This window comes from Pituophis catenifer, unplaced genomic scaffold, assembly GCF_029215685.1.
Source record: "Pituophis catenifer annectens isolate HBS135680 unplaced genomic scaffold, rPitCat1.0.hap2 SCAF_1, whole genome shotgun sequence".
In the NCBI taxonomy this organism is placed as follows: Eukaryota; Metazoa; Chordata; class Lepidosauria; order Squamata; family Colubridae; genus Pituophis; species Pituophis catenifer.
The window spans coordinates 62,653,042-62,675,692 of NW_027256881.1; the positions used below are offsets into that span (position 1 = coordinate 62,653,042).

At 36.0% G+C, this 22,651-nt stretch overlaps 1 protein-coding gene across 2 annotated transcripts in view; it reads left to right on the forward strand.

The window, feature by feature from the left end:
• The first annotated feature begins 210 nt into the window (after positions 1-210).
• Positions 211-22,651, forward strand: part of HEATR5B (HEAT repeat containing 5B) — a 44,796-nt gene continuing 22,355 nt past the window's right edge. For both annotated transcript variants that reach the window (XM_070932511.1, XM_070932512.1), the window contains exons 1-20: positions 211-336; positions 1,841-2,052; positions 2,661-2,769; positions 3,743-3,892; positions 4,430-4,601; positions 5,152-5,309; positions 6,181-6,430; positions 7,012-7,167; positions 8,096-8,346; positions 9,124-9,235; positions 9,778-9,930; positions 11,185-11,284; positions 11,739-11,848; positions 12,261-12,424; positions 14,899-15,074; positions 16,225-16,330; positions 16,722-16,912; positions 18,157-18,316; positions 19,286-19,475; positions 21,797-21,966. In XM_070932511.1, coding sequence (XP_070788612.1) covers positions 211-336; positions 1,841-2,052; positions 2,661-2,769; positions 3,743-3,892; positions 4,430-4,601; positions 5,152-5,309; positions 6,181-6,430; positions 7,012-7,167; positions 8,096-8,346; positions 9,124-9,235; positions 9,778-9,930; positions 11,185-11,284; positions 11,739-11,848; positions 12,261-12,424; positions 14,899-15,074; positions 16,225-16,330; positions 16,722-16,912; positions 18,157-18,316; positions 19,286-19,475; positions 21,797-21,966 — 3,216 coding nt within the window. The remainder of the gene's footprint in view (positions 337-1,840; positions 2,053-2,660; positions 2,770-3,742; positions 3,893-4,429; positions 4,602-5,151; positions 5,310-6,180; positions 6,431-7,011; positions 7,168-8,095; positions 8,347-9,123; positions 9,236-9,777; positions 9,931-11,184; positions 11,285-11,738; positions 11,849-12,260; positions 12,425-14,898; positions 15,075-16,224; positions 16,331-16,721; positions 16,913-18,156; positions 18,317-19,285; positions 19,476-21,796; positions 21,967-22,651) is intronic.

A 22,651-nucleotide genomic window follows, 5' to 3' on the forward strand; every position in this document is an offset into this window, starting at 1 on the left:
TGATTGAGTTTTTTAAAAATGTGTTCGTCGTAGCAGATATGTAGGTGACTGAATTAATAAAAGATGTTCTATAAAAATAATAGATAAACCAGTTCAAATGCATTTTAAGACTGTTTTAGGTGGGATATTTTAAATCTGTTTTTTGTTTTTCTATTTACTTATATAACAGGAAATAAGGGTAGTCACTGTACAAAAAGAATTTCACCAGCTATGGAACTTGCTCATAGTTTGTTATTAAATGAAGAGGCTTTGGCTCAGATCACTGAAGCAAAGCGGCCAGTTTTTATCTTTGAGTGGCTACGGTTTCTTGAGAAGGTGCTTGTAGCTGCTAACAAGGTATAATTTATTTTTTATTATTAAATTTATTTGCTACCCATCTCACGATTTGACTTGACCTTTGATAATATATTTTTTCAGCCCTTATTTTTGTATTAATGACTCTTCTGTAATATGACCAAAGTGACATGCCTGAAATATTTTGAACTGCCTAAATATTTCATTCTATCCTATAAAATTATTGGGCTGATTTTGTTGTTTATGATTTTGATAATGCATATTTACACATAAACTCCATTTTCTATTCTGAAATTATTATGTTATGGGATTACTATACCGTGTGTGTGTGTGTGTGTGTGTGTGTGTGTGTGTGTGTGTAGGTATATATAAGGTGTTGTGGCCCGCCAGCTGCCAGCGGAGCTGATGACAAATTCAGACGATGACAAGGTTGGGGAGGAACTTGGGCCAGTTTTGGAGTCTAGAGAAGGCTCTGATGGATGCTCTGTGTTGGACGCAGAGATAGAGCCTGGGCCGCCTGACATTTTCCAGCTACCAGAGAGGCAACTGCCTTTGGAGGCTGAGATGAGTGAGGAGGAAGAACAGCTGGGGCCTGTTCCAGATGCATGTATGTGCAGAACAGTTAGGAGAGGAGAACAACGGAGGACAAGGAGTCGACTCAGGAAGCAAAGCACATGTGGACGCTGAATGGCCCCACCTGGCTGGGGAATAAATAGAAGGAAAGGGGAGTGGTTGTCGTAGGAGACAACAGTTCATATTTCTGAAGCTTTTGCTCATTGTGTTTCGTGCATCAAAGATTGCTTGCCGGATCTTAATTTGCAGCCTTTCGGTTAGGAGCTCACGGCCTTGCAGGAGGTTAAATGTAGGACTTGCTGCATTTAACTCCTTGCAGGACTCTTGCCTGGACTTTTCTGTGGGTGAATGCCATTAATTCACAAGAGGTAAATAAAGAGGGTTTTTTTGTGACGAGGAGTCTGTTTCTTGCTTCTGCTAAGGCTAGGTCAGAACATAAGGTTGACTTAGCCTTCCATCCTTCTGAGATGGGTAAAATTAGGACCCAGATTATTGGGGGCAATATCCTGACTCTATAAACCGCTTAGAGAGGTTTATAAAGCACTGTGAAGCAGTATATTAAGTGCTATTGCTATTATTGGTCTATGATCTTTCCTTTGAAAGAAAGCTGGGATTGATATTAAGTTCTTAATATAACCTGATAATTCAAGTTTTTAGTTGAATTAATTTGCAATGAAAGGCTTGTTAAATTATGCATTATAATTTCCTTTTTAACTGAATGGCATCAGTGTTTTGAAAAACGCAAAGGCATTTATGGAAATAAACGTGAGAATGAAGCAAGTATTTTTAGCTTTATTTAATGAATCCTCTAGACTAAATACATGATCATTGATTTTATGTTCATATTCAGACATTAAAAATAAACTTCCAGAAAACATCTGAAATAAACATTGATATGACATAACAAACTTATAATGAACTTCGTTAATTTCATATAAACACTGAACAAGATTTGCATTTGTTTCATTAACAGACAGATGTAAAAGAAAAACAAAAAAAGCTTGTTGAACAGCTAACGGGACTTATTAGCAGTTCTCCTGGACCACCAACAAGGAAATTGCTTGCTAAAAATCTTGCTGCTTTATACAGCATTGGGGATACTTTTACTATCTTCCAAACACTTGATAAGTGTAATGATATCATCAAGAGTAAAGATGATACTTCTGCCTATTTACCAACCAAACTGTAAGTAAATGTCACCTACGAGAAAAATTCTACAATCTCAGAAATATATTAGGGAATATATCCAATATGTAAAGTCAGATGAGACTATTTCATTTGATTATTTTGCGCATCCATATAAAATGTTTTAAATATGCCAAATTGTTGGTAGAAGCATTTTATTTGAAGAAAAAATTGTTTAAAACCACAAGGCCAAAGTTAGGAAACTTTATATCTGCTTCCTTGTTACCTCACTACTAATCTGTTCATCTGTAAAAACACTGCAGTATCCAGATTATACATTCAGATTATTTGAATTTTAAAATTTGCGAATTTTAAACTTTGCTTGAAAGTATATTGGCTTGATGCTCCCTTTTAAAAGACAGATGGTTTTGAGCTGAGTTTTATCTCCTGTGATTAAATGGACACATTTTAAGCAACAGTGGAGCAATGGTTTGCTATCATCATCTTCCAAATTATTTTTTTATTATTATTATTTCAAAGTTTATTCTGAAGACTTGGGATTTCCCGTTGGCCTCCCTTCCATGGTTTTACCTTAGGGTTTTTTGACATAATCTTTTAGTATAAAGTAATTAGAAATTATCTGATCAAAATTATTTTGATTTTTGTAGTACTGCAGTGGCATGTGTTGGAGCATTTTATGAGAAAATGGGAAGAATGCTGGGCAGTTCTTTTCCTGAAACAGTTAATAATCTCTTAAAATCTTTGAAAAGTGCTGAAGTAAGTAAAAGAAATGTTCACAGAATATTTGCATTTTTGCACTGTATTCATTTAATTAATTAAGAGTCTGATAATCCTAATGTACAACAAAAAATAATTTTGGACCATCTAGATAGAAACCAAATTCTTATGTCATAGATTTTTGTGGGCTTCAATGGGTTATGGTTCATGAAAGCTTATGGCATAATAAATTTGCCTGATGTTAAGATGTCACCAAAATCTTTGTACTTATCAGGGTTGTAGTGAGGTAAAAATAGAAATGTGATTTAACATAGTTACTGCTTGAAATAAATGCTGCATTGAATCTTAGTGCTTTCTTCGTATTTCCATATTCAACTAATACATTTTCATGTAAAGCTAATCCACATTATTAAAAGGCAACCAACTAAACCTGCAGCTGAAGCACTGTTTGGTTAGATTCATCTGTTATCCATACAATGTACTATACCAAATAATTTATACTCTACAACTACAGGAAAGGAGTGGTTCTCATATATGTTGGAGAAGTTGTGTTTCCATCAGATTTTAAACTTGTGAGGTGAATAGGGATTACCTCCTCTATCAATCACCCCTTATAGTTTCCTAGTTTAGTTTTGAAAAAAAAAAATTAGAAGCAATTTCTTATTTTTTTTAAAAAAAGAAATGGCTGAAGGAATGATCATCTCACTTTTTCAATAAGCGTGAAATATGTCAAGTACTAAATAAAATATTGTAATATAAGAATGAGTGTTGATTTATATGAGTTCCGTAAATTGTGATCTTGGAACATAATTTTTCAGCATCATATTTAGAAATAAGGATTATGATCTTCAAACTATATTAGAAAGAATATTTATTGTTGATGATGAGGAGTTCCATTTTTACATAGAGATGCAAGAATATTTTTTCATTACAACATATACTGTTTTTAAATAAATGAGAAGCATGGTTTTGGTAAAAATACAATATGTTTATGTCTTCTGGTGATTTGCAGTCACAAGGACGGAGTGAAATATTAATGAGTTTACAAAAAGTCTTAAGTGGCTTGGGTAGTGCAGCAGCTTCTTGCCACCGTGATATTTATAAGAATGCCCGGTCTCTCCTGACAGACAGAGCTATGGCTGTGCGCTGCGCAGTAGCAAAGGTAAGCTTGCTTAATTGTTTAAATGGTAGAAACATTACTGTATCATTCATAGTATTTTCTAGGTTATCTAATATTCTAAGTATGCTTTCTGTGTTGTACAGCTTGTTGTAGAAAGAGGCACTGCCCTTATAATTATACAGCTTTTTTTTTCCTCCTACAACCACTGTTATAGATTCTTCTGGAAAGATAAAGTGATACGCTTGCAGTTTAGTTTTTATCACTTTCTGAAGGTGTGTAGCTTGCTGCAGAGCAATATTCACATTCACAGTCTTATTTCTGACAATAGGTGTTAAAGTTGAGATGCAAATCAAATATCCCAAAGGTGCTTTTTCAAAAGTCAACTGGACTTTCTTGGGGTTTTTTTTAATTTTTTTTTTTTTGGAAGACATTTCGCTTCTCATTCAAGAAGTTGCTTCAGCAGTTACAATTTGTTTTTTAAAGGAAAAAGGATGGTAATTGTGATGGCTGAATTTAAAGAATCAATGGATAAAATTTCAAAAAGTGTTAACAGTTTTGGGATTTTTTTCCCCCCGGCAGTGTCTACTAGAACTGCAAAATGAAGCTGTGTTTATGTGGACAACAGAATTAGAAAATGTAGCAACTCTATGTTTTAAGGCACTGGAGAATTCAAATTACGGTGTACGAGTTGCAGTATCCAAACTTCTGGGGACAGTTATGGCTACAGCACTGATACCAAAGCAAGCAGCAGGTATAATCCATTGAGTTATTCATATCATTATTATTTTGTTTTTCAGCAATAGACATTGGATAAGCTTAATGTGTTTACTATTAACTGTAAACAATGATAAAAACCACATATTTTCACAGTTTTTAATTTTGTGAAAATTTTATATTAATTTCATGTCTGTAAAGACATCTTTACAGATGGTATCTTTAACATGACATAGTACTTAACCAAAATCTCAAAAGTACAATGAGAACTGGGCCTGGTGGCTCAGCAGACTGATAGCATTGTGATTAACACCAGCTGTCTGCAATTACTGTAAGTTCAAATCTCACCAGGCTCAAGGTTGACTCAGCCTTCCATCCTTTCTAAGGTAGGTAAATTGAGGACCCAGTTTGTGGGGGCAATAAGCTGACTTTGTATAAATATACAAAAGTATGAAGGCTATTGCTTAACGCATTGTAAGCTGCCCTGAGTCTCCGGAGAAGGGCGGCATATAAATCAAATTAAAATAAAAAAAAAAAACTGATTGAGAATATTCCGTTGAATAAAATTTTCTCTTTATTTGTTTAAGTGATGCGCCAGAATGTGAAGAAAGCAACATTAGAAGAGGTTTTAGAACTCATGGCCACTGGTTTTTTGCGAGGAGGATCTGGATTCTTAAAAAGTGGTGGAGAGATGTTAAAAGTAGGAGGATCTGTTAATCGAGAAGTACGAGTTGGGGTTACTCAGGTATGTTTATTTTAAAATGCTTTAAAAGTATTTTCACAATCAGGGAAACAAAAAAAAAAACCTCAGTTGCATAGAACTAGTTAGAAACTAGTTCTGTATATACTAATGAGCATATAATGATTGCTTTTCATTATTTTTCAATTATATTCTTACAGTTCCAGCCAAATAAGTATATAATGAGATTCGAAGAAGTGTGCAGGTATGCCCACTGGGCATTTGGCTGTTTCTTGAAAAGTGAAGTGATAGAGTTCTTTTGAAATGTGGAGCCTTTTCAACAGCAGTAACAAGTGGCAGTGAATAAAATTTATTTACTCATTTGTTTATGCTAAAGAATAAAAATCCTACATGGAATGCTGCAGGTATAGGCAAGAATAACATTCTTCGGGTCCTAATTATAATATGCTATACAATGGAGTAGATTAAATTCGGTAGATAAATGGAGATGCTTATTAAATTTCTAAGAGAAAAGCCTTTGCTCAAACTCTTGACAGTTCTCTTCAAGAAACTTGTAGCACTTTTGGGGGCTTCCAACAACCTTGAGACCATATATTATGAGATTGTCATATATAGCATCACAATATTATCATTATTATGACATTAAAGAGCTATAATTATGATGAGAACTGGTTATAGAGATTATAACCAGTTTTCATTATAGATGAGGTGTTACTGAGCTTGATAAACCTATGTGATTGTAATATTAGAGGGCGCCTGCTCTGGTATTTTCACTTCAGAAACAAAACTATATATAGTCTTAAGGGGCGGGATAGGGGATATTGGAGAATTGAAGGTAAAAGGTGTAAATAGAATTTTAAATTCAGAGTACAAATCCCACATACCTCAAGTAACTTAATAATTTTGAATTTTTCAGGCCTATGTTGTCTTTGTCACAACCCTAGGAGGTCAGTGGTTAGAACGTAATTTTGCAACTTTCCTGTCACATGTGCTGGATTTGGTTTCTCATCCTCGTGCAACTCAAACTCATGTAGAAGCTGTCTACTCTCGGAGATGTGTCTCTTTTATCCTCAGAGCAACAGTAGGAAGTTTATTGGGAGAGAAGGCACAGATTGCTGCTGCTAAAGATATTTGTCAGGCTATTGATAAACAGATGAAGGCAGTAGGTAAGAGGGAAAATATTAGTGCATGCCTATATTGTTTTTATTATCACTGTCCAATCTTTTCAATTCTAGGATAAGGAAGTGCTAGTTTTCAAATTTATTGAGTTAGGTCTGTATGACGCTGAATTATGTGGTTATGAATTAAATGAGATCCTTTGCAGCAGTTGTGTGAATAAAGAGTGTGAAAATATAATGCAGTACTGGTAGCCCTTGATTTATGACCAGTTACGGGGGAATCGTCCAAAAGCTACTTATGACTCAGTCCCAAAGTTAAGGCCATTACAGCATTCCCATGGTTGTTCACCCTTACAATTGACTGCAGGGACGTTGTAGCTCCCCACTACCTATGTCTTCCCCATCCCACACCACCGTGCCCCGCATCCTCTTCTTCACCCTGTGTCATCCATCTCATACTTACATTTTGAAGATCTCTGGAACTTGGGTTAGGGAAGGATAGGCCATCCACTTACTGGGTTTCTTTCTCATGCACTCTGAAATATGTTTTTGGAACCTACTCCAAAGCAGTATGTTTTAAGTGTAACAGAATGCTGGATTATTCACCATTTTCCAATTTACTTTGACAGAAACAGTTGTGAATGATGCTAATATTGAAAACAAATCAGGAGCAGCAGAAGTTGCCGCAAGTCAACATGTAATGGTTTGTGCTCTTCAAGAGCTAGGAAGTTTAGTTCAAAGCCTGAATGCCACTGCATCACCACTTATACAGGAACCTTCTATAGGTAAATCATTCAGATTGCCATGCTAGGCACTTTTAAGAATAATTAGTAAAGTTATTTATTTATTTTCACGGTTTCATTATGCGTGTAATGCAATACCAATTTAAATATAAACTTAAGTACCAGTGAAAAGAGATGTTTTTGGCTTCTCTAGTTTTCATCTCAGTGATTGGAAGTTTAGTTGATTCAATGGATAGAATGTATTTTTGTTTGTTTTGTTTACTTAAAGTTCAGTTTCCCACCTTTTTAAGGCATCAGGGAAGTTAATAATGTGAAAGTGAAATAATAGATACAGATTTAAGAATGTAATATACAGTCAAAATTATAAAATATTAAAATATTGATTTTATTGATGCTATTTGTTTTATCAGCATAATCAAAAACATGAAGCATAAGCATAAAGCATAAAGATGAAAATATAAATCATAAGAAAGACTTGGGATTTGGTGTGATTTTTTGGTTTTTACTCTCAGCCATTTAATTGGGGTTTTTTTTAAAGTATTGTATGTTCTATTTTCTGCTTTGTTCAATGTCCAGAGTTGCTGTGGTGGGAAGGGCGAAATAGAAATCTAGATAATACATAGTACATATATTGATTAGAAATCTGTGTGGTGTGTTAAAATCGTTTCCTACAGAAAAAGAAAAATTAACATGCTCGTGAATTGGCAAGGCAGATAAAGCCTATTTTCCAGAATAGACTATAGCCATTAAATTTGAATTTGGCTTTAAAAGAGTGCTTTGTGTTAGGAATACTTCTTGCTGTTTTTAAGACTTAAAAAAAAGTAAAACATCAAAAATAGATAGCCTTGTATCTTTTGCTACTCAATCTGAAAGAGTTACATCATTTCAACTCCTTTCTTTGACCAAATCTACTACAAATAAATGCATTGGTGGTTTCCTCAAAATATTTCCTTCTCTGGTTTGTTTTCAGGATTGCTTGAGACTGTTACTTCAGTTCTTCTCCATCCTAGTATGGCTGCTCGACTTGCTGCTGCATGGTGTTTACGCTGTGTGGCTGTCGCTTTGCCTTTTCAGTTGACTCCGTTATTGGACCGGTGCGCAGAAAGGCTTAACAACCTGAAGACTTCCCCAGAAGCTGTTAGTGGATACAGTTTCGCAATGGCTGCTTTGTTAGGTGGAGTTCATCAATGTTCTCTAGGCATCCCTCATGCAAAAGGAAAGGTGAGATTATTAATACTTGCATTTCTGGCATTGTTTTGTTTATGCTGGGGTAGAGAAGGAGGCTGTCACAAAATAATGTGAACTAATTAATGGTATATTCAAAAAAAAAAAAGCTGCATTCAAAGATTTGCCTTGCTGAATGTTCGTTTTCCAGTTATATTCAAGGTTTAAAGCAGGTGTGAAATTCAGCAGGTTCTGGAGAACCGGTAGCAGAAATTTTGAGTAGTTCAGAGAACTGGCAAATACCAGTTGTAAACACTGTTATGCTCCAAAACTAGGAAGCATCAGTTTTGAAATTATGATTGTTCCTTCCTATTTATAAGATACTAAAATGGTTCTTTTTAATCTGACTTCTTAAATTGCTCTAGGTGTTATATACACTCATGCTCATTTTTATTACATAATAGTGCTTATTCCTGGGTAAATATGTTTATCATCACAACAATAGAAGCAAATTTCATTTTATGTTGAAGCACTTCCTCCTTTTTGCTCTTCTTTTTAAGGCGTTTCTCTTATCGCCACATTCCACATCTTGGTTTTTTTCTTTAGTAATCTTTTTGTTTGCCTACCCCAAGTCTCAACCATCCACTACTAAGTTTTTCAACCCCTTCTTTTGTTTGACTTCTTCATTTTACTGTTTAAAGGAAAAATAACTTGGACAACAATGAACGTAATATTAAATAAAGTTTTTATTTACTATCCTGTGTTAATGTTAAGTTATGAGTTTATTAAGTTGCTTTCTAATTCACTTCTAAGTTAATTTCCCCTTTATTTTAGATGGTTGTTAGCATTGCTGAGGATCTCTTGCGGACTGCTGCGCAAAATAGCAGGCTGTCCTTACAGCGAACCCAGGCTGGGTGGCTTTTGCTGGGGGCTCTAATGACTTTAGGTGTGTATACACACATTCCTTTATTTTAGCTGTCTGACTTGCATTTAGCAGCAAGATTGTTGATATTTCCCTAATACTAGACCTTACCAAGTTCTGCTTTTGCTACCAAAATCCAGATTATTTTGAAAGTGCAATTGCCTTGCTAGAATACTTTTGTTATGAAGTAAAAGTCTAGGTAGAAATATACTCTGATCAGTAGTTAGGAATATTAAATTGTAATTAGCACATTGAATAGTAACAGAATATTAAAATTAGTTGATTTGAATCTTTCAATGTTACTAATAAGTAAGTTTATTTATAAAGGTACAAATATTTCTTAAACTTACAGTCAATTATAATTGATGTAAGATTACTAACCTTACTCAGCAAGTTATTTATTTTAATGGATAATTCTATTTTAATTAAAAATTTGTCGAAGTGGCATATAAAATATAAAGTCTATTTTTGAAAATCTACAGATAGCATTGATGCCTGTTTAGAATTCTTTGCTTTATCTTTCATGAAGACTTATTAAGCTCCAGTATAATTTGTGTTACTGGTAGGTCCTTCAGTTGTCCGTTACCATCTTCCTAAAATGTTGTTACTGTGGCGAAATGTGTTTCCCCGTTCGCTAAAGGAATTAGAAGCTGAAAAAGCTCGTGGAGATTCCTTTACATGGCAAGTAACCCTGGAAGGACGTGCAGGAGCTCTCTGTGGTATGAATCTCAAACATACAGTAACCTTGTCAATACTATTTCAGCCAGCCTAATTCCATATTTTATGAATAAAGTAATCGGCTAGAATCAAAAGGACTAAAACGTCTATTCTGAGTAATCTTTAGATGTTGATTCCTTGTGACAAAGTGGAGGAAAAACTGGTACATATGTTGTGAGCATTGAAATGAAAAATATTAAGACTATATTTGGAAAACATGCAGCCAGATTGTATTTCATCATATCCATATTTGGAATATGCTGGTATATGAGTATGGATAGAAGTAGGATAGGACAGTGGTGGCTAACCTTTTTGCCATCGCGTGCCAAAAGCTGGGGGAGTGCGGGGTGGTGGTGTGTGCGCATGCCCACACCCATAATTTTATGTGCCCTGCCCCCCCATGCATCGCATGCGACCCCCCCTGCTCCCCCCGCTTTTGGCATGTGATGGCCCGGTAGGCCTGTTTTTTTGCCCTCCCCAGGCTCCAGAGGCTTTCTAGTAGCCTGGGAAGGGCAAAAATAGCCTTCCCCACCCCCCTGGAGGCCCTCCAGAGGCCTGAAACAGCCCGTTTGCCAACTTCTGATGGGCCCAGAAGGCCCAAAAATCAGCTGGCCAGCACGCGCATGCATGCTGGAGCTCAGCTAGGGCAATACTTGCGTGCCTACCAATATGGCTCCGCGTGCCACCTGTGTCAAGCGTGCCATAGGTTCACCATCACGAGGATAGGATGTTCTTAATTTTTTAAACAGGATGCAAATATTATTGAATTAAACACTATATTTGTTAGATCACTATATTATATATGTGTGTTTGTGGATAGCCAGTTTATCTTTTCTTTTTTTAATGGAAAGTTGTAGTTTGAGGAGAGAGCCCTGTATCTGAGAGAGAGAGAAAGAGAGAATGGCATAGCAATAGCATTTATATACTGCTTTATAGTGCTTTACTGCCCTCTAAGTGGTTTACAGAATCAGCATATTGCCTCAAACTATCTAGGTCCTCATTTTACTGACCTCGGAAGGATGAGTCAACATTGAACCGCTCAGAATCAAACTCTTGGCAGTGGAATGCAGAGTTAGCCTGCAACACTGCATTCTAACCACTGTGCTACCATGGCTCCATATGTCCTTTCTTGTCCTCAGTAATTTTATTTTGAACATATGTCAGTTCAACTGTTAATTGTGTTATGTATTTGATAGATACTTAAATTATACTGATTTTTTAAAGCTAGCATTTCTACTATTTTTTGTTGTTGCTAGCTATGAGGAGTTTTGTTGCCCATTGTCCTGAACTTCTAACAGAAGATGTAATTCGAAAATTGATGACACCTATTGAATGTGCTATGACAATGATGTCTCAGTAAGTATGTTTCTTAGAAATTGAAATGAGCTTTCTTTTAAAATTGGTTTGTCTGCCTAATCACTAATGGAACACAATCTGTGATCTGTGCTCTTATTGCAACTGCTAATCAACCTCTCTCCTCCTCTGTTAATCTTTTTTATATTTTCCCTCCCCAGATGGATATGTGTATGTGGATGGCTAAATTGTAATAAATTCATGTGAAAGAGAGTTCAGATGTGTATGGGTGATGAACTTAGAGTAAGTTCATTAATACCCTACATTCTCTCTCCAACTTTCCCTTCCTCTGTAATTTCAAAGAGCAAAATAACATGTTCCCCTTTTGGCACCCCATCTTCCAAAATTTATAGGGGAAAAGGTGGTTTTATTCCCAGTATTCTGTATCTACAGTATAAATTAAATAGCTTTTTAATGTAATAGTAACTTTCATGGTTTGTTTTTGTTAACACGATAGCATTCCTTCTGTAATTAAAACCCATGGAGCACATCTGAAGGCAAGCGCAGCAATGGTTCGATTAAGGCTTTATGACATTTTGGCTTTGTTACCACCAAAAACATATGAAGGTAAAATTAATTTCTTTTCACTATTTCTCCTATTCTTAAAAAATACCACTTTAATATGAAGTCGAAACTTTGTAAAGATGTTATTTCTCTATTTTTTAAATGACAGAAAGTTCAGCAGGAGAACTCTGTGCTCCCATATACTCACTTTCATACATAATAGCACTGCCATCAAATAACATTTCCTGCAACTATCCAGGAGCTGTGTTTAAATAATGACCTTGTAATCATACAAATATTATGGGGGAATTGCTCATCATACAAAGCTTCTGTAATACAGTATTTTGCCATGGGATTTAACATGATCAGAATATTATTATCTCTGGTTTTCCAGTTTTAAAACTAGGCTGAATCATATGGTGTGTGTTGTTTAACAGCCTATGTAAAAAACCTGTATTTTATTGTTTTGCTCTAGGTTCTTTTAATCCACTTCTTCGGGAGCTGGTGGCGGAATTTACTCTGACAGACAATTCTGCTAATACAACGACCTCCCTGCTTAGATCACTTTGCCACTATGATGATAGCGTCCTTCTTGGCTCCTGGCTGCAAGAAACAGACCATAAATCAATTGAAGATCAGGTATCAAGTCTTGTTTTACAATTTTTCCCAAGTGTCAATTGTTTTTTAATTACACACTTGTTATGTATGTAACAAATAAATTACACATTTCAGTTATTTGACACCGAAATGGAGCCACCCCAAAATAAAACAGGTTCTGCATTTGATCCTTCCAGACTTGACCCATCAGTATAGTTAAGAATATGAAAGAAATGAAAGATCTTTTGAGACCCCTGATGCTACTGAGCACAGTTCTCCATAGCTCTGGCTAATATGGGAATATGCAATAAAGCAATATTTGGAGAGCCATAGGCCCCCGTGGCTGATATAGACATATTTACCCCAATTAATGTAATTAATAGTTTCATAGCAGATATACAACTTCCCTAAATCTTGGGTTTCCCCATTTATTTCACCATGCAGCTTTCACTTCTGCTTTGCGGAATAAAGACTAGTATATTAGAGGATGTCTTGGAGAAAATTATATTGTTATTAATGTTTGAGAAAAATCCATGCTTTTGAAGTGTTGGCAGCTCCTCATTCTTTTGATGTTGCCTGCAAAAATACCTTCTTATAAAGTATAGAGATTGCCATTGAGAGAGGTCCTTAGAGAGGCAGCAATTGGACATAGCATATACAATATAATTCTCAATATCACTAAAGGCTACTGCTTCAGGTTCCTTACCACAGTATTTTTAGTAGGAGCTGAAATACAGTGCAACACTGGGTTTGCAATCTATTAACGCAACATATAAGAAATTGGAAATTATTTCCAGCAAGTTGTCTTGGAATGTATAGGAATATTTGTCTGACCCTAATGCATATTGTATATTGGACAGAAGTGGAGAAGGTTGTAGTAAGAATACAAAGTTGCACCTTCTATAGTTATTAGATGCTGTGCTGCTTTAGTTTTTACATATTCTTTTGTGACGTATACTTCCATTTCATATTCTCGAAAGCCAGTTTGGTCTAGTGGTTAAGACACCAGGCTAGAAAGCAGAAGGCCATGAGTTCTAATCCCATTTTAGGCATGAAAGCCAGGTGAGTGACCTTAGGCCAGTCACTCTCTCAGCCAACCCACCTCACAGGTTGTTGTTGAGGGGAAAATAGGAGGAGGATGGTGGGTTGGATATGTTCACTACCTTACATTATTTTTTTAATTTGATTTATATGCCGCCCTTCTCCGGAGAGTCAGGGCGGCTTACAATTTGTAAAAATAATCAAGGCAGGATACAAACAAACAAATAAATATTCCAGATAGAAACTTTGGATGAAAATGTATATTATGTAGTTATCTTTTCATACTACCTTTTCATAGTAGTAACTCAGGAATTTCATGCAATATTGATAATTATCTGATTTGAATCCATTTCACTGAATAATGCAGCTTATGAGAAGGTCTTCACTTTGCTTGAGTTGAAGAGCCTACCAATAACATAGACTTTCTCTATTACATGGAAGGAAACCCCAGATGCGCATGTGCAAGATAAATGGTACTTGGCTGAGCAATAGTATTTGCAAGAGAGAGGTGGAGTCTTTCTTGGTAGGCCATAGATTAAGGATGAGGCAGGAATATGCTACAGCTGCCAAAATAGACAATGCAGTTTACGGCTGTATCAACAGAGGCATAATGGGAATTTATAGTACTGCTCTTTGGTGCACTGATCAGACAACATCTGACATTCTCTGCCCTATTCTGGTCACCACAGTACAAAAAGGATGCTGAGGAATTGGAAAGAGTGCAGAGAAGAACAACAAAGATGGTAAGGAACTTGTAGGCTAAATCCTATGAAGAAACTTGGTCTGTTTATCTTAAACAAGAGAAGGATAATGTGAGACAGGATAGCAATCTTCCAATACATGAAGGGATGTCACAGGGAAGAGGCAGTAGATTTATTCTTCCCATTACTTAAGCATAAGACAAGAACTGGTGGATAGAAGCTTTACAATGAGATATCTAAACTTGAACTAAGAAGGAATTCCCTGACTGTGAGAGCCATTAAACAATGGAACCGCCTGACTCCTGAAGTTGTGGATGCTCCATCACTGGAGGTTTTCAAGAAAAGGCTAGACATCTATTTGTTCAGAATTGGTATCAAGATTCCTGTATTGGGTAGGGAAGGGGTGGGCAACTGTGGCCCTTTTACAATCTGTGGACTTCAACTCCCAGAATTCCTGAGACAGCCAAGCTCTCGGGAATTCTGGGAGTTGAAGTCCACAGGTTGTAAAAGAGCCACAGTTGCCCACCCCTGGGGTAGGGGATTGGATTAAAAGAACTCCAAGGTCCCTATCAACACTTTGATTCTTTGATAATGAAAAATGATAATGAACAGTAGATAGACTTATCTGGGGATATAATTGTTCTGTAAAAACTGAAGATACATTACATAGGCCCCATAGAGTACTCTTTTAACCAGGACATTTTTTAGCTGAGATAAAATATTATGGGATAAAAGATACGTGTCTCTGATTTCAAATGTTCTGATGCTTTACAGCTGCAGCCCAACAGTGCCTCAGGTAGTGGTGCCCTAGAACATGATCCCTCCTCCATTTACTTGCGCATCCCAGCTGGAGAAGCAGTGCCAGGCCCTCTTCCTTTGGGAGTATCAGTCATTGATGCCTCAGTGGCTCTCTTTGGAGTTGTTTTCCCTCATGTGTCCTTCAAACACAGGTTTGTTACACTTCTAATGCTTACATATCTAACACTTCTATACCTCATTAAGGTGTTATTTTATGCAGCGATGTCAAAATGAGGATCATTAAGTTATCCTTTTTCCATTTTTGTAATTTTTCAAATGTTACAACTTATCTTTTGGAAAAAGCTAGTTCCTTGAACATTATTTTCAAGACTTTTTGATTAGCATACTAGTTAACTATTTAAATGTGATAAAATGGCTATAGTTAGCAGGAGTAGGATCCTATTTGACATTCAAAGATAATTTTTATCTAGAAGTTCTCTGATGTTATCTTCTAATGTAGCTGTTGGTTCCAACATGTTATCAGTGTGTCTATTTCCTCAAAAGCGGCTAAAGCACTTCTTCCTAACCTGATGCCCTCCAGATGTATTAGGACTGTAATATCCAGAACTGCTAGCCAGCATGACTTAAAGATCATACTGATGAAGAATAATTTGGATGCTTCTAATTATGGAAGGCAACTAGAAATCTAAGAGAATTTGGGGAACTGTAGGGGATGGTGATGGAGTTGGGTGAGGAGAAAGACAGCTAAAGTTAGATAGAAGAAGAAGAGATCACTAGTATAGTTAAAAGACAAGAGAAACACTGGTATCCTTTATGAGGATGATAATGAAGCACTATAATGAAGCACTCAGGAGACATTTATTGGTAAAACTAAGGAGAAACAACTTTTTTCCCTATCCTTGTTGTACAATGGATGCGCTTTTAGTGACTCATAAGATTGCTCTGAATAAATGAAAGACAAAATATTCTCACCACCACCCACACACTTAAGATACCACGCTACGGGGGAAACTAATTAATTAAATGATAATTTCAGTGCAAGAACTACTTTAAGTTGTTCAAGAATAAGTTTAAGTATATTCATTTATTTCCAAGAAACTTAAAAGTGATTATGCCATTTTGGATTAAATAAAACAAGTTTCATCACAGCTGCAGTGAATCTGAGCAGCACAAGGCTAGATTTTTAAAAGTAAAAATAGACTTCATAGTCAATTCTAATCGCATTAACTCATATCTGACAAAAGCTGCTTTACTGGGTCAAGATATCTAGCAGCCATTATTATTGGAATGTGAATGTTTGCTATTTGAATGCTAGTTTTCTCATTGCACTTATATTTTCAGGCTACAAATGTTGGATCATTTTGCAGAATGCATCAAGCAGGCCAAAGGTGTTCGTCAACAAGCAGTGCAGCTTAATATTTTTACTGCTGTTCTCAGTGCATTAAAGGTAAATCTGCTTCAAAAGATGAAATTATAGTGTTCCTCTCAAGCAATGGGAATGCACCCTTAGGAGCTTTGCCTGCTCTCTTGGTTTTTAGTAAGAGACTTGTTGTTTCAGCTTGGCCTTTAATTAGCAAATAATGATTTTTTATTTTTTTTTATCACATGTTAAACAGTGATTTTATTTTTATCCTTACTTGCCTTGAGTGCCCTTTGGGTAGAAAGGTGGATTGTAAAGTAAACACATAACAATAATTTTGTAATTAAAATGTGATTATTTGTAAGATGCTGAAAAGCAAGCATATAAGGGCACATTCATAATGTATTTTCTTAAAGTAATCTGTGACTGCTTTAAAGACGTTCTAGATCATGTTTTAAAGTATTATCTGTCGTAAAAGGGCTTGGCTGAGAACAAAAGTACCTTAGGACCAGAAGAAGTCCGCAAGTCTGCTTTGACTCTTGTAATGGGAGCACTTGACAATCCTAATCCTATTTTGAGATGCGCTGCAGGAGAAGCTCTGGGCAGAATGGCTCAGGTGGTTGGGGAAGCCACTTTCATTGCCAGGATGGCTCAATACAGCTTTGATAAGTATGTTGTAATTTTACTTTGAGTCAAACAAGAACTGTGCTAAATACTACTTCTGTTTGGGCTTGTTTGTTTATTGTTTAAATCGTTTTCTTTTGTACAACATATGAAAAATATATAAATTATATAAGTAGCTCCTGTTATTTGTAGTGGTTCTGTTCCAACATGAAACCACCAATAGTGAAACCATGAATAATTAATAATTAATTTAATTTAATTAATTAAATTTATATGCCGCCCCTCTCTGAAGACTCAGGGCGGCATAATAGTTAGATTCTGGAGCCTGTGCTCATTTTCTTCAGCCAAGAGAGGTTGTTTTCTTCCTGCTTGCAAGAGCAGTACCGGCCTCTATCATTAATACCTTATTCTAAGTCTTCAAAGAAAAGAGGACTACCTCAGGCCAAACCCATTGGACCAAGCCATGGGCACTCTAGCTGCCATATTAAGCCCAATTAAGAGGTTCTTATCACGGTGAAAGTCATGTAGAGTGAAGAAGCTCGCATGAGACATTTGGCATGAAGAAGGTAACATCTTTCATCATCAGCCAACTAATCTGCTCCAGAAAAGAAAGCAGTCAGGTACCACAAGATAGCCACTTGGAGCCTTGCAGCCAGGTTGATCCCAACGAGATCTGTTATAACCAAGTGAGGAAAAAGTAACCAATGTACTCTGCAGACAATCTAACTCTATTCTGACATGCTTTACTGATATGGTTATAACATTTGTTAGGTTTAATACTACAATATGGAATATTTTTTATATATGTGAAAAAACTGAGGGAAGAAATGAGAGCAAGAAGGAAAGGAAAAATTCAGAACATTTTTCTGATTCAGTTTTTCTCTCAAGTTTGTTTATTTAGTGAATTATTTATAAATGCTTTGTATTACAAATATCACGAAGACAACCCTGTCTCCTAAAGACAAAAGCTGAGACCCAATTGCTATTATCTTACAATAATTTTCTATTATCATTGGAATTAAAAAGTGAGTTTTTAATGGGGAAATTGAGTTATTTTGAAGTATAGGCAGGTTTTAACAATTTGATTATACATTTTTGTTTAAAATAAAATTGAAATCATTTATGTAGTTCTATTCATTTTATGAATATCCACAATGATGCTTTGGGGAATTCTATGAGTTTATGAAGTTGCCTAGCACTGCTTTTTGTCATTTAAAAAATAGTTTCATGCTAGAGTTTTTCTATCTTGACTGTGGATTTAATGACTTTTTTAAAACAAATATTGGCAGGTTAAAATCTGCTAGAGATGTTGTATCAAGAACTGGCCACTCTTTGGCCCTTGGGTGTCTACATCGCTATGTTGGTGGAATAGGTTCTGGGCAGCATTTGAAAACCAGTGTCAGCATTCTGTTAGCGCTAGCACAAGATGGAACCTCTCCTGAAGTTCAGGTAAAATTAATACATTATATGAACATACATTATAGGAATATAATATTCATGCTTTGAAAAATATACAGATATGCTTTGGACTTGACACAAGTGTGTAATTTTTCTGTTATTCATTTAAGAAGCATGACTTTTTTGGTTTTCTGCAAATCTGCTTCAAAGAATCTACTTATTAAAGTTAGTGTGACTCTTATTGCGATAAAATATTTTTAACATACATGGCAAACTTCTTGCTTTAAAAACTTTATTCATTATCCTTTTTGTAAACAGCTGAATTAAAAAAAACTATTACGTGTATATTAGGGAACTGTTGGCTAGAAATCATACATTACATTTGTTAGTCTAGGTGGCTCTGCTTCCTCTTGTTTTGTGAGGCATAGGAACATTTAATGTTTCTTTAATTATCATTATAGTAGGTAGTTCCTGTACAGTTCCCAATCCTGAGAGACATGTCCATGATGTCAGTATATAATTTGAGAATCCATTTTTTATACAGATATCCTCAATTTAGGAGCCCAACATTTCTGTTGCTAAGCGAGGCAGTTGTTAAATGAATTATGCCTCATTTTACAACCTTTTTGCCACAGTTGCTAAGCAAATCACTGCAGTTATTGAGTGAACCAAGCAGTCATTAAGCGAATCTGGATTTCCCCATTGACTTTGCTTGTCAGAAGCCAGCTGGGAAGATTATAAATGGTGATCACATGACCCCAGGACAGTACAACCGTCATAAATACATGCCAGTTGCCAAGTGCCTGAATTTTGATCACATGACTACGGGGATGCTGCAATGATCATGAGTGAGAAAAAAGGTCATAAGTCACTTTTTTCAGTGCTGTTGTAACTTTGAATGGTCACTAAACGGAGTGGCTGTAAGTAGAGAAGTACCTATCATTGTAGCCTTTTAGGGATGTACGTAAGTAGCCTAATTAAGATGAAAACATATGATTAAATTATTCATTCTTCTTCTAGACATGGTCTCTCCATTCACTTGCTCTAATAGTGGATTCCAGCGGACCAATGTATCGTGGATATGTGGAGCCCACCCTATCTTTGGTCCTTACTTTACTTCTGACAGTGCCTCCATCCCATACAGAAGTTCACCAATGTTTGGGTCGATGTCTGGGAGCTATAATAACTACTGTTGGTCCTGAGTTGCAAGGTTAGTATGACAACAATGAAAGCTTTGGGACTTTCCCTACAGTTTTTTGCATATTACATTGCATGCGATCTAATACAAAATGTTCAGCGCTTGTTCAAAGCTAAAAAGGTTCTTCACAGCAGACATGAGCATGCATGCTGCTCTTCTTGGCACATCCTTAACAAAGCTACTACTTTTCCTGAGATTGCAAGATAGAAGCACAATCCCTGGAAAAATAGGTGTTTAAGTTAAAAAGGTACTGACAGTGCACCTACAACCTTTCCCAAATATATGTTTCCACACTACCTTCTTAAACTCCAACATGTAGTTGGAGAGCCTTGGTACTACAGTGGTTTAAAGCACCCTGTTATTAACACAGCTGCCTGCAATTTCTGCTGGTTCGAATCTCTCCAAGGCTCAAGGTTGACTCAGCCTTCCATCCTTTCTAAGGTAGGTTAAATGAGGACCCAGTTTGTGGGGGCAATAAGCTGACTTTGTATAAAATATACAAAAGTATGAAGGCTATTGCTGAGCACATTGTAAGCCGCCCTGAGTCTCCGGAGAAGGGCGGCATATAAATCAAATTAAAAAAAAAAAAAAAATGTACCTTTTTGACCCCAGGTGGTTATTGTAATTCCAGGAGTGACATTGTTTTTGTTAAGGAGGTGCCAACAAATGTCTGTTCCAAGACACTTTTTTGACTTTAAATCCAAAGGGCTGCACATCCCTAGGTTTTAGTGAGAGGCAAGTTTACAATTTTTATTCTATTTTTATTCTTTTTACTTTCCAGACGCAACTTTAGTCTTATTCTGTGTTATGTGTTTTGTATACTTTACATTATATCTAAGAACATTTTCTTATAATTATGTAACTCACATTGTCAAGATTTTATTGACTAAAGAAAACTGATGGTTCTTCTTGGGCACAGATGCCTGACTGGTAAAATTTATGGGTAAAATTTGTGGATTATACTTTAACCACATTGTAATCAACTGAATTATAACCACCAAAGTTCAGTCGAGGTGACTTTTTTTTCTTCCATTCAATTGTGTCTGATTCTCAGAGACTGCCTGGACACGTCCTTGCAGTTTTCTTGGCCAGGTTTTTCAGAAGTGGTTTGATAGTGCCTTTTTCCTAGGTTTGGAGAAAGTGCCTAGTACAAGATCACCCAGCTGCTTTGTGCCTATGGTGGAACTATAACTCACTGTCTCCTGATTTCTAGCCTGATACTTTAACCACTACACCAAACTGGCTCTTCAATCTAGATTATCTAACTGTAATTGTATGTAGATCCATTTGTTTCTAGGCTGGTTTTATGACATACTCTACTAGTGATTCTTGAACTGACTGGGGTCCTGGTCGTTTTCTGAGCAAAATTCTGAGAATTTATCTTGATCTTTCAATAATTCTTATGAGAAATTTTTCTTTAAGGTTTCCTACCACCTGAAATCTGTCTTAAGGAGAATACCCCTCAGAAATTATACTATCGAGTTCAGTTCCTTTCTTTTGCAGCTCAATTTATTATTTAAGATAGTTTATATTCTTTTACATAAGCTGCATCTTAATATGGTGTACAATGAAATGATTAAAACATTACATTGGAAATAAAACTGTGTAAACATATTTATACAGCCTAAAACTCTTGTATTTGATTGTAACCTTCAGTTGGATGAAATGGTGCCTCAGGGCAATAATTTTGGAATTAACTTACCTCAGATGGGATAACTAACAGAATGCATCCAAAATCCAGGATCACGACTCTCATGAGATTGAAATTTGATTAAATTTGAGGCTGCTTCATTAAAAGCTGCTATGGTGCTTTATCACTGTAGTTAGTCAAGTCACTTGATTGTGATTTCCAATGCTCCCTGCCAGCTTCCTACAAGGAAAGTCAACAGGGAACCTGGCAAAAAGTCAGAAGCTACTCCTACTCTCACTGCTTTTCCTCCTTTCCTGTGGTCATTCTATTTCTCTTTAGGTAAGCAAATATCTTTGAAGTAATAACCCAAAAGGTCACAAGTTCTCTAGTATTCATTAAAAAAGTGGAGAGGTTGGCAGGAAAAGGAACAAAATAAAATCTATCCATAATATACAGAGAAAACCCAAAAGAATAGATAGATCTTCAACACTACAAGAACTTAAACATATAATAATAGACATCTGATGGTGGGAGAAAATATTCAAAAATGTATTATTTAGTATATGGTGAATATCCCAAACTGAATCTTTATATTTCCTTAGAGCATTGTACTTTTCTTGGGTATTACATTGCAAGATTCTCATTTGGCTGTCTTTCATTTCTCAATTTATAAAAGTTGATTTAAAAATGTTAATTTTGATAGGTAATGGAGCTACTATTTCTACCATCCGTTCCTCATGTCTGGTGGGATGTGCAATTACACAAGATCATTCTGACTCTCTTGTTCAAGCAGCTGCCATTTCCTGTCTCCAGCAACTTCACATGTTTGCACCACGACATGTTAACCTTTCCAGTCTTGTTCCCAGTCTTTGCGTAAGTATGTTTTGTCCTTCCTATATGTAGCAATGTAGCACTTTTTCGTGTGGCTGTTGATAAAAATACGATCGCCAACATCTGATGACAGATATGGCACAAGAAGAATAATATATAGCAACAGCAATAGCACTTAGACTTATATACCGGTTCACAGTGCTTTCCAGCCCTCTCTAAGTGGTTTACAGAGTCAGCATATTGCTCCCAACAATCTGGGTCCTCATTTTACCCACCTCAGAAGGATGGGAGTCTGAGTCAGCCTTGAGCTGGTGAGAATCGAACTGCTGAATTGCTGGCAACTCGCAGTCAGCAGAATTAGCCTGCAATACTGCATTCTAACCACTGCGCCATCACAGCTCTTATATCCCAAAATAGTGTCCCACAAATGCTCATGATGACACAAACATTGTCAGATCGCTGCTTGTCGCAAGCATGTATAAAATGTACTTTCTATCTATGTATACAAATTATATACAAATTATATTGAATACAGATCTTTCTGTTAATCTATATGTTTTGGAGTGCATTAAAAAAGTCTGAGGTTGGCATTTAGATTTTTCAGATTCTTAAAATGCTTTTATCCTCTGAATGAAGATGAGACACAGTGTTGTATACTTACGAACCTTTCACGAAACTAATTCTTTTGTTACACTTTGCTGAAATGGCAAAAACACTAAGATTTTCA